At 41.4% G+C, this 14,505-nt stretch overlaps 1 protein-coding gene across 1 annotated transcript in view; it reads right to left on the minus strand.

The window, feature by feature from the left end:
• LOC136866806 (mucin-20) overlaps positions 1–14,505 on the minus strand; it is a 561,782-nt gene that overhangs the window by 21,381 nt on the left and 525,896 nt on the right. Inside the window, exon 5 of the mRNA XM_067143911.2 lies at positions 11,487–11,959. Coding sequence (XP_067000012.2) covers positions 11,487–11,959 — 473 coding nt within the window. The remainder of the gene's footprint in view (positions 1–11,486; positions 11,960–14,505) is intronic.

Genomic DNA, 14,505 nt, shown 5'->3' on the forward strand with positions numbered 1-14,505 from the left:
GCCGAGCAATCTTCTATCGAGGATTTCCATGCCCATTTGCTAGCTAACTTCATCCCGGCTAGGGCCAGGTCCTCCCTTATTCAGAAGTACTATTATCGTGTACAGCGTTTGGATGAAAACTTGGCTGATTTCATACAGGACATTAAGTTTTATACTAGGGTGTTTGCTCTTCACTTCCCTGAGGATCAAATTGTACAAGCTATTGTGGAAGGTATTTCACCATCCTATAGGTCATATTTGTGTTTCGCGGCGTGCCCGCAAACTTTCTCGGAACTTGAAGCATTGGCAGTCTCAGCGGAAGGAGTTAGATACGCCGATTCTTTGCGCGTCGCGAAAGAACCCCCGCCTTCCTTTAGCAACACTCGGCCTCCACCTCGCCGACCAGTCAATCCCCGTAAATGTTATGCTTGCGGGTCGCCTGACCATCTGCGGAATAAGTGTCCTCTGATCAAGTCAAGTGGGACAAGGAATGGAGCAGGGTCATCACAAGGCTGTTTGAAGTGTGGGGCCTTCTCACATATCGCCAAGAATTGCCCAAACTCAAATAGCACCCCCTCCTGCTCAACTTCTGGTGCAAATTTCAGCTATGCCAATAATAAAAAGTGACTAGTGGCGTCGGCTGAGCCGACTAATCCATCTTCCCGAGACTCAGCCCCTAGTAAACAGGTTGTAAATGCAGAGGACGACCAGCCTTCAAATTCATCTTTTGAATGCCCTAAAGAGTGCCTTAGGATTGCGGCGGATACCCCCGCACCTGTTCCTTTTCTTAAGATTGAGTTAAATAACGAGCCTATAACAGCTCTCTTAGATTCAGGCAGTGTTTGTTCCATTATTTCGGCGGATTGGTATTCTAAATTGAAAGCTGTTTGTAAACTCCCTGACTATGACTCATCTCCTGTTAAATATGTTTCGGCTAATTCATCTCCATTAGAAATTCTAGGATTCTTACATGTCAAAATTCGGGTTTTTAAATTTACATGGAAAATCAAATTGTTTGTGGCCAAGCACTTGTCTTGCCCCATCATACTGGGAGCGGACTTTATTTCTCACACTGGTCTTGTGCTCGATCTCCAGTCTAGGTCGTGCACATTCAAATTTGCTTCTAGTTGTAAAATACCACTATTAAAGTGTAATTCTGTGTCATGTTCTTCTATTTCGCCTACCCAGGATGAGATGTTGTTAGACCTTAGACATCTACCTGAGGAGCAGGCTAATAGTATTCGTAAATTATGTCAGTCATTTCCAGAGGTATTCACTGATACTCTTGGTGTTACTGATCTTATTGAATACAAAATTGAGGTCACGGATTCGATTCCTGTCCGTTCTCCACCTTATAGGCTATCTCCACCTAAAATGAAGGCTCTAAAAGAAATCATCGATCAGATGTTGAAGGATGGTATTATTAGGCCCTCTAAGTCAGCGTATTCTTCGCCTATTTTTCTAGTCCCGAAACCCCAAGGAGGCTTCAGGCCTGTCATTGATTACAGGGCTCTCAATCGGAAGGTGGTGTTGCAATCTGTGCCCCTTCCCGACCTTCATTCTTGTTTTTCATGGTTTCGTAAGGCCAAGTTCTTCACTATCTTGGATTTGAATCAGGCCTACAACCAAATTCCTCTAGCCGAAGAGTCTAAACATCTTACAGCGTTTGCCACGGACTGGAATTTATACGAATACAACCGCGTGCCTTTTGGGCTCCCCACGGGGGCAGCTGTGCTCACTAGGCTACTAGATAGGGTCTTTTCCGACATCAAATTTGAGTACTTATATCACTACTTGGATGATGTCGTCGTATTTTCCGAAACCTTTGAAGAACATCTAGATCATCTGCGAGAAGTTCTGAATCGCCTTCGTAAGGCTGGGTTAACTGTTAAGTTGTCCAAGGTTGCCTTTGCTAAGCCCTCTATGTCATTCCTAGGGCATATTGTGTCACCCGATGGTGTAGCAGTCGATCATTCTAGAACACAGGCCATCCGTGATTTTAAACCTCCCAAGGACATTAAAGGTATCGCCAGGTTTATTGGTATGGTGAATTTCTTCAGAAAGTTCATTCCTAACTTTGCTAATAGAGCGGCGCCCTTAAACCTTCTTCGTAGGAAAGGCATCAAATTCGAGTGGGGACCTTCTCAACAAGCCGCTTTTGAAGATCTGAAATTAGCTCTCTGTAATGCCCCTGTCCTTGCTATGCCTGATTTCTCGAAGAAATTCATTGTCCAAACCGACGCATCGTCGTCAGCAGTAGCGGCAGTACTTCTTCAAGAGACTGAACTAGGGAGGCGACCCATCGCCTATGCGTCTAGGACATTGTCGGCTCAAGAAGCCAAGTATTCCATCTATGAGCTCGAAGGGTTGGCAGTCTTATTCGCCTTAGAAAAGTTCCGTCTCTATCTGGAACATGTCAAATTCGACCTGGAGACAGATAACCAAGCCTTAAGCTGGGTCTTAGGTAGACCGCGTCGTACTGGTCGTATAGCCCGTTGGGCCATCCGTATTTCCGCCTTCCAATTCGATGTCAGGCATATCAGAGGTACCGAAAATGTTGTGGCTGATGGACTCAGCCGTATGTTTTCTAACGACGTCGAGACCCATGAACCTGTCGACAGTTCATCACCTTCCGAGTCCATACTATCTGAGGTTAATGCCATCCTAACAGATGCTCCCATGCTCTTTAGGGATATCGAGAAATACCAACGTGAAGATCCGACGCTGGCTCCGATAATGGAAACCCTTTCTTCTGGGGAACATGTCGTACCTTATGTTCTGAGGAATGGTGTTTTATGTTGCCCTTCGAGGCATGACAAGATGATGAAGGTTGTCGTCCCAGCTGTTCTTGTGCCTATGATCTTCAAGTATTATCATGAGACCCCATTAGGTGGGCATCTTGGAATCTTTAAAACCCGTGAAAAAATTCGTGAAATGTTCATTTGGAAAGGTATGGACGGTGAAATCCGTGAACTTGTAAAAGCTTGTAAATCTTGTTTGCTTAGTAAACCCACCATGTCCACCAAGGTAGGCCTTTTGTCTTCGCATCAAGCGTCGCGCCCCATGGAACGCCTGTATATCGATTATGTAGGACCCTTCCCCCAGTCAAAGGGTAATGCTAACAAGTTCATCTTTGTGTGCGTAGATGGCTTTACTAGATTTTCTTGGTTATTTCCGACTAAGCTGGCTACCGCTCAGTCCACCATTACTTGCCTAAATTCTATTTTTGCTTCTTTTGGTCCGTGCCAATACATTGTATCTGATAATGCTAAAGCTTTTACATCAAATCTGTTTCGTAAATTCTGTTTTGACTTGTCCATCTCTCATGTAACTACATCTGCTTATTACCCTCAACCATCTCTGGCTGAACGGGTTAACCGTAATCTCAGGTCCGCACTTATTGCCTATCATCATGAAGATCATTCTAGGTGGGACACGTCCCTGCATTGGTTAGCTTTTGCTTTGAATTCGGCGGTTCATGAATCACACAAGTTTACTCCAGCTTCTTTGATGTTTAAGTTTGTTCCCAACACGCCGCTCTCTAACCTCTGGTCTCTGAGTGACATTCTGCCCGAGACAATAGATCCGGACAACATTAAAGATCTTTGGAAGAAGGCTAAAGCTAATCTTAAGGTATCTCATGAAAAGGTTAGGGAAAGGTATGATCGTGGACGGAGACCCACCACTTTGAAGGTAGGTGACCAGGTTATGGTCAAAAATTTTGTTCCCGCGGGCAAGCTTGCCCCCAGATTTCATGGGCCTTGTATCATTCTCGATTTTCTTACGCCGGTTACCTTATTGCTAAGTAATCCAGCCACCGAGAGGATATTTAGAGTTCACCTGTCCCAGGTGAAACCGGTGTAATTTCTGTGTTAACTTGCTTCATATTATTTTGAAAGGATATGAAGGTTATATTTTTTTTTTGAGTTTCACTTTTAAGGCATTCTGCCCCTTCTGTAATATTTTGGTTTTAGATGTAAGCCTTGTGTAAAACCTGCCCCGACCCGTTAAACTGCCATCCTGTTCTTGCCACGGCCATTACCACGCTCCCGTCTCCTGCTCCACCTTACACTGTGGCTTCATAATAGTAATGCCATGGATATCTACACGCCGCTGGCCCCTCAACCTCTCCACAAGCCTGTACCCTCAAAGAAGATGATAGTCCAACACAATTCTGCCGCCTAGCTTTAATGTTTCAGCGCCCCCGCAGCCGCGCAGCGCCGTGCAGCGACTGGGGAGGGGGATGGGCCCCCTCCTCTCCAGCGAGGACGACATGTGCACGGCGAGCCGGAGCTCTCCTCCCGGCCAAGGCTGATGTGCGGCGCACGACCTGCTACATGCCCGCAGCCTGTATCTGTTCACCGCGGGCGCGGCGTACTTCAACACCTCTGCTCCCCTCATAGTGCGGGCGAGCGGTATCTCAGGGTACTTGAGGGGTCCGAGCGGCCTCCTTTGGACGCCAGCTGCAACGGCCGGTCTGGCCACCTCACTTCATCAACATCAACTACATGAACAGTTACTATAAGTAATGATTACACTTGGGAATTCAACAACAATATTTGGTGGACATTGCCAAATTTTTCATCACTTTCAAGTATTAAAAGTTTATCTTCAGAAATTCAACTTCTACAAACAGAAAGACTTTACTTCACCTGCAACAACAAATTGTGAAACTGAATCACACAACATTCTGAAAATCTTGTAATCTATTTTCATATTCACCTTATAACTTGGAACTTGTTTCAAACTGATTTCATGTGTCACCCCTGGAGGAACTTTTGGGGGGGGGGAGGTCTGTACCGGGCGGTACACCTCTACTCTGTTTATTTAAAAGTTGCGCCAGTTGAAACTCCTCTTCTGGAGGAAGGTTGAACTTTATCTACACTATTAATCTACTAATTTCTCAGAAGATGTCACTACCTGGAAATTTTTGAGTTTGTGAACTGTGTCATTTTTGATGTGTTTTTGTTTCGCTTGAAGTAAGAAGTGTGAACTTTCTCTTCTAGAGGACACTACTTAAGATCAACAATAGTGCGACCTAGTGCGGAGTCAAGGAACTATTTTGTTGGAGAAATTTTTATTTCAAGAGTTTGTTCTTTGCTAAATTTCTTTCTGTCATTGTTTAAGTTGGCTGTATACCCCTCTTTTTCCCCTTAGTTTGGATCTAGCCAATCCCGAATTTCTTTAATTAATTTTCCACCAATAATGTGTTTCCTTTTCCTCTATGTAGGGGTTTCTTTTCCCTAGCCAATAAAAATTTTGTGGGCGGGTGTTTTCTTTCCCCTAACGCCTAGAAACTTCCGCGAGAGTATTTAAACTGCTGATTTTTGGGTCTCTGGGCCACTTCTGTTCCATCTTTCAGTGTATTTAGTACATAGCAGGAGGCGGGAAGCGCCCCTTTCTTCTTCAGCCGTTCAACACCAGGTAATGGCCTATTAATAACTTCTTTTCTTGCTAGGTCGGCAGTTTAACACTCGCGGCGGGTTCGAAGCATTTCCATCATGTAACCTTTTCCTAAAATGTAATTACTCTTTTCATCTTTTTCTTGTAAAGCTACATATTGGGATAGAGAGTGCTAACCCTCTCGAACTCCCACTCACATTTGTTTTGAGGTGAACTTACTTTCTCAAACTATTCTTCGTTTATGTAATGTAAAGTGTTCTTCTCTAAGTCACCTCTGTAGTATGGGATTAGCCCTTGCGTTAGCGGCCCAGAGCCAGATTAGGTTTTAAAAACAAAGTGTATTAGGAGTGCAAATTCGCCTCCTCTCAAATTGTTATTTTAGAGGTCATGTAATCAACCTTCTTTTCATGTAATAGACCTCAGTAGGTTGGGTATTTTACCCCTGTGAATACGTCCTTAGAGGACAGCTTGAAGGTAGAGTTTGGTGTGGCCTTTGAGAGGCTTAAATTTTGAGAGCGGATCGCTCTTTTGAAAATGGAGTGTCATATGCCTCGTGGAGGCTTTTCTGTGTAATTCGGAGCCAGGGGCTCCTAGGGATAAATGGGGTTTTCTGCCCCTCTGTTAAAACTTGTGTTTGTGGTAAAACTGAGCTGATCGCTGAAGTCAGGGCGTGAAGCCCAAAACCTGTAAATATTGTAACTCCCCTTGTTTTGCTACATTGTACCTGCCATGTCGGTTATTGCTTTGTTTTTGAAAAGAAAATATAACCTTGTTAAATTTTAAATTAATTTTACATGCACTATAATTTCGTAGCTTGAAACCCATTCACACCCGCACCTTCTTTCACCTCTACCTACCACGGATATCTCCGTAACAATTTTTATTATTATAATTAGATTATGCATATTTTCAGCTTATGTTCTCGTAGGAAAATTTTTATAAGGTAAAGTAAAGTTTTCGCCTCCAGGCCTGCAGCTAGGGTACCGTTCTAACTTGTACCTTATTTTCCTCGCCTGATTGAATTAAATGGAGCTGTCGCTTTGTCCATTTATAGTTCGCCGCCAAGCTTAGACGAGCGCCTGTAACTCAATTTCTTCTGATGGCCAAAAGTGATATAGGAGAAATGGATTTCTACCACAATATACTCTCCTTTCTATAGCATGCGATTGTTCAAGTGACGCGCGGAAAATTATATGAAATGCAATAAGGTTTCTGAGACAAGTATTTACGCTTACTACAATTTAAATTAAAACACGAAAAAAAAAATGAAATGGTGAAGTAGTGAACTAGACAGAAACAACGTGAAATGAGAACATTTATTTTCTCCTCCAACAATTCTCTGATCAACTTTTAAAATAACTTCCTACGGAATATCCACCGTACAAGCGACGCACTCGTTCTTCAGCACACCCAAACACACACACACATCCATCCACATAAATAAAATTAATTTTGTCCATACACTTCAAATTTTTGCCTAATACATCGTTTTTATCTCGTATTAGATGTATGTAATTCGCAAGTGGGTTCACTTTCCAGTTGAGCGTGTGACAATCACCGAAAAGGGCTTGATAGAATTTCTTCAAACTCGATATTTATAATTTGCTTTACGTCGCTTCGACACAGATAGGTCTTAAGGCGACAATGGGTTAGAAGACCTTAGGAGCGGGAAGAAATCAAACGTGGCCTTCAGTTACAACCCCAGCACAATTGCTAAAATATTAATTACGAGAGGATTACACCGGAAAGAATATAATTTTTTTGTATTTTAAAAGGTATGTTAAAAAGGAAATTATAAACATCAAAACAAATACAAAAGGGAATAATGAAGGATAAAGTTAAGATGGATAAGAGGCCTGCATATCCTAATTACTAGTAGGTGAAAAAATGAAATGGCGTATGGCTTTTAGCGCCGGGAGTGTCCGAAGACATGTTCGGCTCGCCAAGTGCAGGTCTTTCTATTTTACGTCCGTAGACAACCTGCACGTCGTGATGAGCTCCCATGCCAGAGAAATGAACCAATGGTGGTTAAAATTCCCGAGCCTGCCGGGAATCGAACCCCGGACCCCTGTGACCAAAGGCCAGCACGCTAACCATTTATCCATGGATCCGGACACTAGTAGGTTAAAGATAATATCAAATGTAGTAATACATAAATTGTTGTATTGCCGTGTCATTACCTTCTGTTCATAATTCAGCCGTTAAGTAAGGCATGTTGTTAATGGTAGGATACTCCAAAAAGACTTGCGACACAAAAATAAGCACTAAATAACCTAAGGAAAGAAATGTGTTGTCCTAGACAATATAGCATTGTTAACGTCTAGGACAAAATAAACTATACTTTGTGTAGTAACTGTCAAATAATTATAAGAGGAAAATGCAATTCTCGTATCAAACTTGAATAAATTTCAATAAAAGTGTGCTCTCTCCCTCGTTTCGCGCGAATTAGAACTAGGGGATAGGAGTATATTCTATACTACCCCAACATTTATCTGGTGTGAAAATGGGAAACCACGGAAAAACACCTTCAAAGCAAATTCTATATATAAGTTCCAGAATATCCGGAGATTATATTAGGCTATGTATTATTTCTATGTCAACGATGTTATGCGTTAATGGACCGAGCACTAAAAATCAAAATTAATATTAACGGGAAATGCCAAATTTCTCTTCTATCGAATAAACTGTAATATATTAAAGTTCCGTAAAATATAATTTATGATTTTTGGTACACTTTTACAGTCATTATTCCATGTTTACAAGCTTTCAATTATATCCGGATAAATATGTTCCACCTAAAACCTGCAGAAAATAAAAATCTAAACTACAATTTCCGATAATAATACGTCTCGTACAATTGTGCCACACGGACTATAAGTCCAAATTATCACAACAAAGAGCAAAATATGATAACAGAGATATTCGCGGGTTTAGATTTTTAATGCTAGGTCAATCAACGGCAAACATCGTTGACTTTGAAAGATTGTTCAATCGTCATGGTAACGAGTTAAATGGTGATGATTATCTTTATTGTTGTGATTGTTTCATACGGTGAAAAACCATGTAGGCCGACTCGTTGGCTGAACGGTCAGCGTCCTGGCCTTCGGTTCAGAGGGTCCCGGGTTGATTCCCGGCCGGGTCGGGGATTTTAACCTTAATTGGTTAATTCCAATGGCAAGGGGGCTGGATGTATGTGTTGTCTTCATCATCATTTCATCCTCATCACGACGCGCAGGTCGCCTACAGGCGATAAATAGAAAGACCTGCACCTGGCGAGCCGTACCCGTCCTGGGATATCCCGGCACTAAAAGCCATACGACATTTCATTTCATCAGTCCATATTGATCAAAAAGATAAATAACCAACGAAACAAGAATTAAAACTCGAAGAAATATAATACGAGAAATGCGAGTCGTGAAGGGAGTTGCAAATAATGACTCCCTTGACCTGGGATGCTCCAATATCGCCGAGTCTAAAGAAAATTAAATGCTGTGGCCTATAACAGTAACATTACACTACCTGTTATTTACCGAGATGTTCTCTCTCCTCTGGCTGCCACTCACCTCAACCAGATGGCATTACCGTTGTAATTGTCACAAAAAATAACCAATCGTTAACTGGTTAATCAGCTGGTAGAAAATACATTTCTCTAGTTGTTGCTTCTTTTAAGACTCTTGTGACATTGTGGTCAAGAGTCCCATGCATTTGGCTGTGTGGATGATGTGTGTACTACATTAGCAAAACACGAAAACCAAACCTCACGGCGAAAGAGCCCCGAAAGTCCCTGGCCTACCAAGTAACTGCTCCTCAGACCGAAGGCCTGCATATTAAGAGGGGTCATGTGGTCAGCACGATGAATCCTCTCGGCCGTTATTCTTGGCTTCCTACACCGATTAGTTATAAATATAATGATAAATTTTCGAAGTCACTTAATGCGCCAAAAAGCACATTTTAAAGGAACAGGCTTTTCATTTACCACAGTAGTAAAAAATGAAATGGCGTATTGCTTTTAGTGCCGGGAGTGTCCAAGAACATGTTCGACTTGCCAGGTACAGGTCTTTTGATTGGAAACCCGTAGGCGATCTGCGCATTGTGATGAGTCTGAAATGATGATGAAGACGACACACACACCCAGCCCCCCGTGCCAGAGAAATTAACCAATGATGGTTAAAATTCCAGACCCTGCCGGAAATCGAACCCGGTACCCCTGCGATCAAATGCCAGCACTCTAACCATTTAGCCATGGAGCCGGACACCAAAGTAGTGATTAATATCCACAAGTTACATTTAGACTGATTTTTGAAGAAATTAAATTTGTGAATATATGTGTCGGGGCTGATCTCCGATTTCCGTAGAAGATTACTTTCACCATTACAAAGTCTATTTAATGAGCATTGCTATTTTAACAGGGGAGCAGATAGTTTCAAAGCAAGTATAGCAAGACGGGAAAATTATGCGTCCGGGGCCATTAAGAATGAATATACTAGGTACATTCAACCGCAGAAGAAAACTTTCTTTCAACATCTTTTTGTTTGAAATAGGACGAACATACTGTGCAGGTGGTAGGACTGCAAGTATCCTGTCTTCGGCCACCGGATATCCACAGTTTACGAGTATTCTCGTGTTTCGAGAATGTATCAAATTAAATATTTCTTTGCCGGCTATTTTTTGTGCAGTTGAGCCTACATGAATAGTCAATCCTCTTACAAATGGAGCCCTCTATGTATATTCGGAAAGAAAATGTAAAAAATAATGATCAATTATATTTCCTTACTAATCAAGCAGTTTTCCAGGAAAGTCATTTTTCAGTATTTTGACGGATCCGTAATCCGATAAGGCCTACATTACGGGTAAACCGTTACCACCATAAAAATAGGTTACATTCAGGATTTAGAATTGCATTTCGTATAAAATGTTAATTTGCATTTCTTTCTCGCTCTAGCAGTTTTATCAGTGAATTGCGCTTTTGCGGTTCAAAGTAGGATTTCTGGTATGCAACCCACAAAGCTTGCAAGTTGAGCGTGAAGTCGGGAAAATAGTAAGTGAAATACACGACAAAATATGGTATAAACCTCCAAGGTCTTCTCAGAACGAACTACACAGTAAGTAATACAATTCTAAACGATTGATAGCGTTGAGGCCCACGGTTCAGGTGTTTATGGGTTCGATTACCTGCCGGGTCGGGAATTCAAATTGGGTCTGATTAATTTTTCTGGATCGGGGACTGGGTGTTTGTGTTCGTACCAACACTTTCCTCTTCATATTCAGACAATATATCATACTACCAACTGCCATAGAAACACACAATGGTAACTACATCCCTGCACATAGGGTTAATGTCAGGAATGGCATCCGTCCGTAAAACAGGACCAAGTACACACGTGCTTTGCATTTCGCTCCCACGACCATCCAGCTATGGGAAAATTGGTAGTAGTAGTAGTAGTAGTAGTAGTAGAAGAAGAAGAATAAGAAGATGAAGAATAAGAAATATCGCTTGAGGAAGTGTTTAAGGAGACGTGGAGACCAGGAAGTTGTATCTAGCTTAGTCTCCTTTCGTGGTGGAGGGAAAGAGGTGGGGAAAGACGACCCTTACAATTCCCACAGGGTAGTGTTCACAATGCATTCTAATCGTTAATCGGTGTGAAAATGGGAAACCACGGGAAACCATCTTCAGAACCACCGACAATGGGGTTCGAACCCATTATCTCCCGAAAGCAAATTCACAACTGCACGTCCCTCACCGAACGGCTAACTTGCTAGGTATTATTATTATTATTATTATTATTATTATTATTATTATTATTATTATTATTATTATTATTATAAAATTTATCAGACTATTTAAAATGAATACTTTCAGAGTCCTGAGACATTGCTTTATATCAGTAACAAGGTAAGTCAAAGTTACCGAACGGCACAAAACCCAAAACCTGTGATATCAACGGGTTTTCTTGAGAGACGGTAAGCAGTTATTTAGAAGATATGTAAATGCCCGAAGGCGGAATATTTCTCTAAACACACTTCTAAAATGCCCATAATTGAGATGTGAGTTGTCTCATGTTTACACATTAAAAATATAATACAACGTAGACTTCTGTACTCACCCTCTTCTTTGCGCTGTCTTCAGGCTTCTCTCCACCCTTTCCAGTAGAGGCTGCCTTCTTGGCGAGGAGAGGGGCTGAAGAAGACTTGTTCCCCAGTTCTGCCACTAGAGGTGTGGTGTTAAGCTTGAGGGAGGCGGTGGATGGCGACGCCTGGCCCTGATCGTGGTCCTTGTCGAGCGCCACGGGACTGGGTGTGGAGCGTAGGTGTTGAGGCTTCACCGGGAGACACTGCGGTCGTGCAGCACGCGGCCGACTCAGAGGGAGAGTGCGGGTCTCCTCTGGCGCCGCGTCCGAGTCCACCTCCGTCGTGGAGGAGGCGGCTGTTGTCTGACCGGACGCTGTCTGGGTCTCCACATTTTCATGGCGCACCCACACGTCTTGCTCTCCAAATTGCAGGCGATTCTCCAACTGTCGGCGTCGTAATCGTTCCCATGTTTCCTTGCGACGGGCCTTGTTTGACACTCCACCAGGATCTGTGGATAATTTAGAAATTTTTTCAATCCAATATTTGGAAGAATATTATGAAACATAACATTTAAGACAATGTGTCAGTTAATAACATACACTCACTATCAGGTGATATCACCCTCTTTCCACATGATACGGTAGAAGAGAAATCCGTAATAAACATGCAATACCAATCTCATTTTGTAGAAAAATCGATATAAAACGACAACTTTGTACATAACCACTGCATAAATATAGGAGATAATACTGAATATTAAAGCAAAAGAAAACGCTTTAATGTTGGAAGACGATTATCACCTTACATATATTTAGCTTTAGCTTCGAAGTTGAACGAGAGGAAGTCTTAGTTTAAAATCCAGACGGCAGTCTTATTTCGAAACACAAATAGATAAATTAGAACTTCTCTTTAAAAAGGAATGGTAGATTTGCATTTTTATTTGAGAAGGGAACATAAGAACTACCTTCAGACATAGAGCATAATATTCCTAACAGGCTTTAAAATCAATACTGACATATTTCAAGAGGAAAGATGAGAATTCCGTATTACCTTCAAATACAGACTATAATGTTCCTAGAGATAACCCTAAAAATATTCATAGCATAAAAGAGCGAATATACTGTCTTACTGTATAACAATGCGAAACTACAGAAAATGAACTTCAACCTTTAAAATATAAGACATCGTCTTATTCTCATATTTACGTTACTGTTGGTATCGTGACGACAGAACATGTGACCTCTAGTTTTACGAACCACGGAGACGGGACTTATTATTTTTAAATCTCACACAACGGTCGGGAATCGATCCGAAACTACCGTATGAGAAGCTACGGCTGTTTGCAATTGTGGCCCCGTTAATTACCCTTTGAAGTACCTAGATCTTCATTGATGTAATCAAATTAGTATGGTTATGAGGGTATTTAGGAGCTGTAACAAAAATGTTAAGGGTAGGGCTTATAACCCACTGGTAAGAACCGAATTACAGTATGGTTTCATTGTGTGGGACATTCACCAGGATTACTAGATTCGAGAACTAAGAAAGATCAAAAGGGAAGCAGCACGTTTTGTTCTGGGTTATTTTCGGCAAACGAGTAGCGTTACGAAGATATTGCAAACTTTGGGCTGGAAAGACTTGAGAGTACAGAGACGAGACCCGAGCTGTAAATAGAAAGTTGGAGTGGAATTACATTAGTACAAGAACAATCGTGAATGGTGGTTTTAAAAGTAGAAAAGATCATAATATGAGAAAATTGGTGTTCAAGAGTACAGGGGTGAATGTTTATTTATGTGAAAAAGAATTACGGATTAGAATAATTTACGAAGGGAAATGTCCGATAAATTTCAAACTTCCTTGAAATCACTAAAGGGTAGGGTAGGTAAAAAGTGACAGGGAATCTGCCACCTCGGTGAGAGTCCTAAATGCAGATGCAGATGCAGATCAGTAGAGATGACGAAATATACATATACATACCAAGACGGGCATTAAATATATGCAGTTTACCAACAGACCTCACTCGCACTACGCATTGCCACAACTTTCCAGCCCATAAAATAACACATCAACAGTAATGGATGGCTGGTCAGGGTTGTAGTTTAGACAGTATCCTCGTATACTCAACAATGCAGGTACTAACCCCGTTACGATTAGTTGATATTTAAGAGTACTGGCGTGTTTAAGGGATTATTATCTGGATAATTTTACAGCATCTCGTAATTCTTAAATTAGATAGCATTTGAAGAGGACGTTAAGTATGGAGTTATTGAGTCGATTAATGAATCAATGAAATAAGTAAGGAAAAAATTGCTAATTAAATCAAAATCAAACATCAGTAGAATTACAACATGAAAAATACAAGCTTACATCAGAGATCCACAACTGGAGAGTCCTGTGTTACATCTACCGTAAGTACGGTGATTGTGTAGAAGCCAATACTGTCTTCTAATAGTAATTATTATACTACTGTAATTTATGCGGGGATGGAGGCACCTTGGTGTACGCGACACCCGGCCACTTTTCCATTCACCACTCCTAAATTAGTTATTTATTCATTTATTTATTTTATTATTTATTTATTCGTTCATTTATTTATTTAATTTATTAATTTATTTTATTATCTACTTGTTTATTGGATGTTTGCAATGAAAAATTTATGAATAATAATAATAATAATAATAATAATAATAATAATAATAATAATAATAATAATAGTTGGAGGCTCCGTGCTGTTCTGCAGCATTCGTTATATAAATAGGTACCGGGCGAGTTGGCCGTGCGGTTAGTGTCGCGCGGCTGTAAGCTTGCATCCGGGAGATTGTGGGTTCAAATCCCACTGTCGGCAGCCATGAAGATGGTTTTCCGTGCTTTCCCATTTTCACACCAGGCAAATGCTGGGGCTGTACCTTAATTAAGGCCACGGCCGCTTCCTTCCAACCTTGGCCTTTCCTATCCCATCGTAAGACCCATCTGTGTCAGTGCGACGTAAAACCACTAGCAAAAATGTATAAATTGTTCAGATAACGTGCGCTGCCCCGGAAAATTTTGAATGTCTAA

This window comes from Anabrus simplex, chromosome 3 (assembly GCF_040414725.1).
Source record: "Anabrus simplex isolate iqAnaSimp1 chromosome 3, ASM4041472v1, whole genome shotgun sequence".
NCBI classification, from domain to species: Eukaryota; Metazoa; Arthropoda; class Insecta; order Orthoptera; family Tettigoniidae; genus Anabrus; species Anabrus simplex.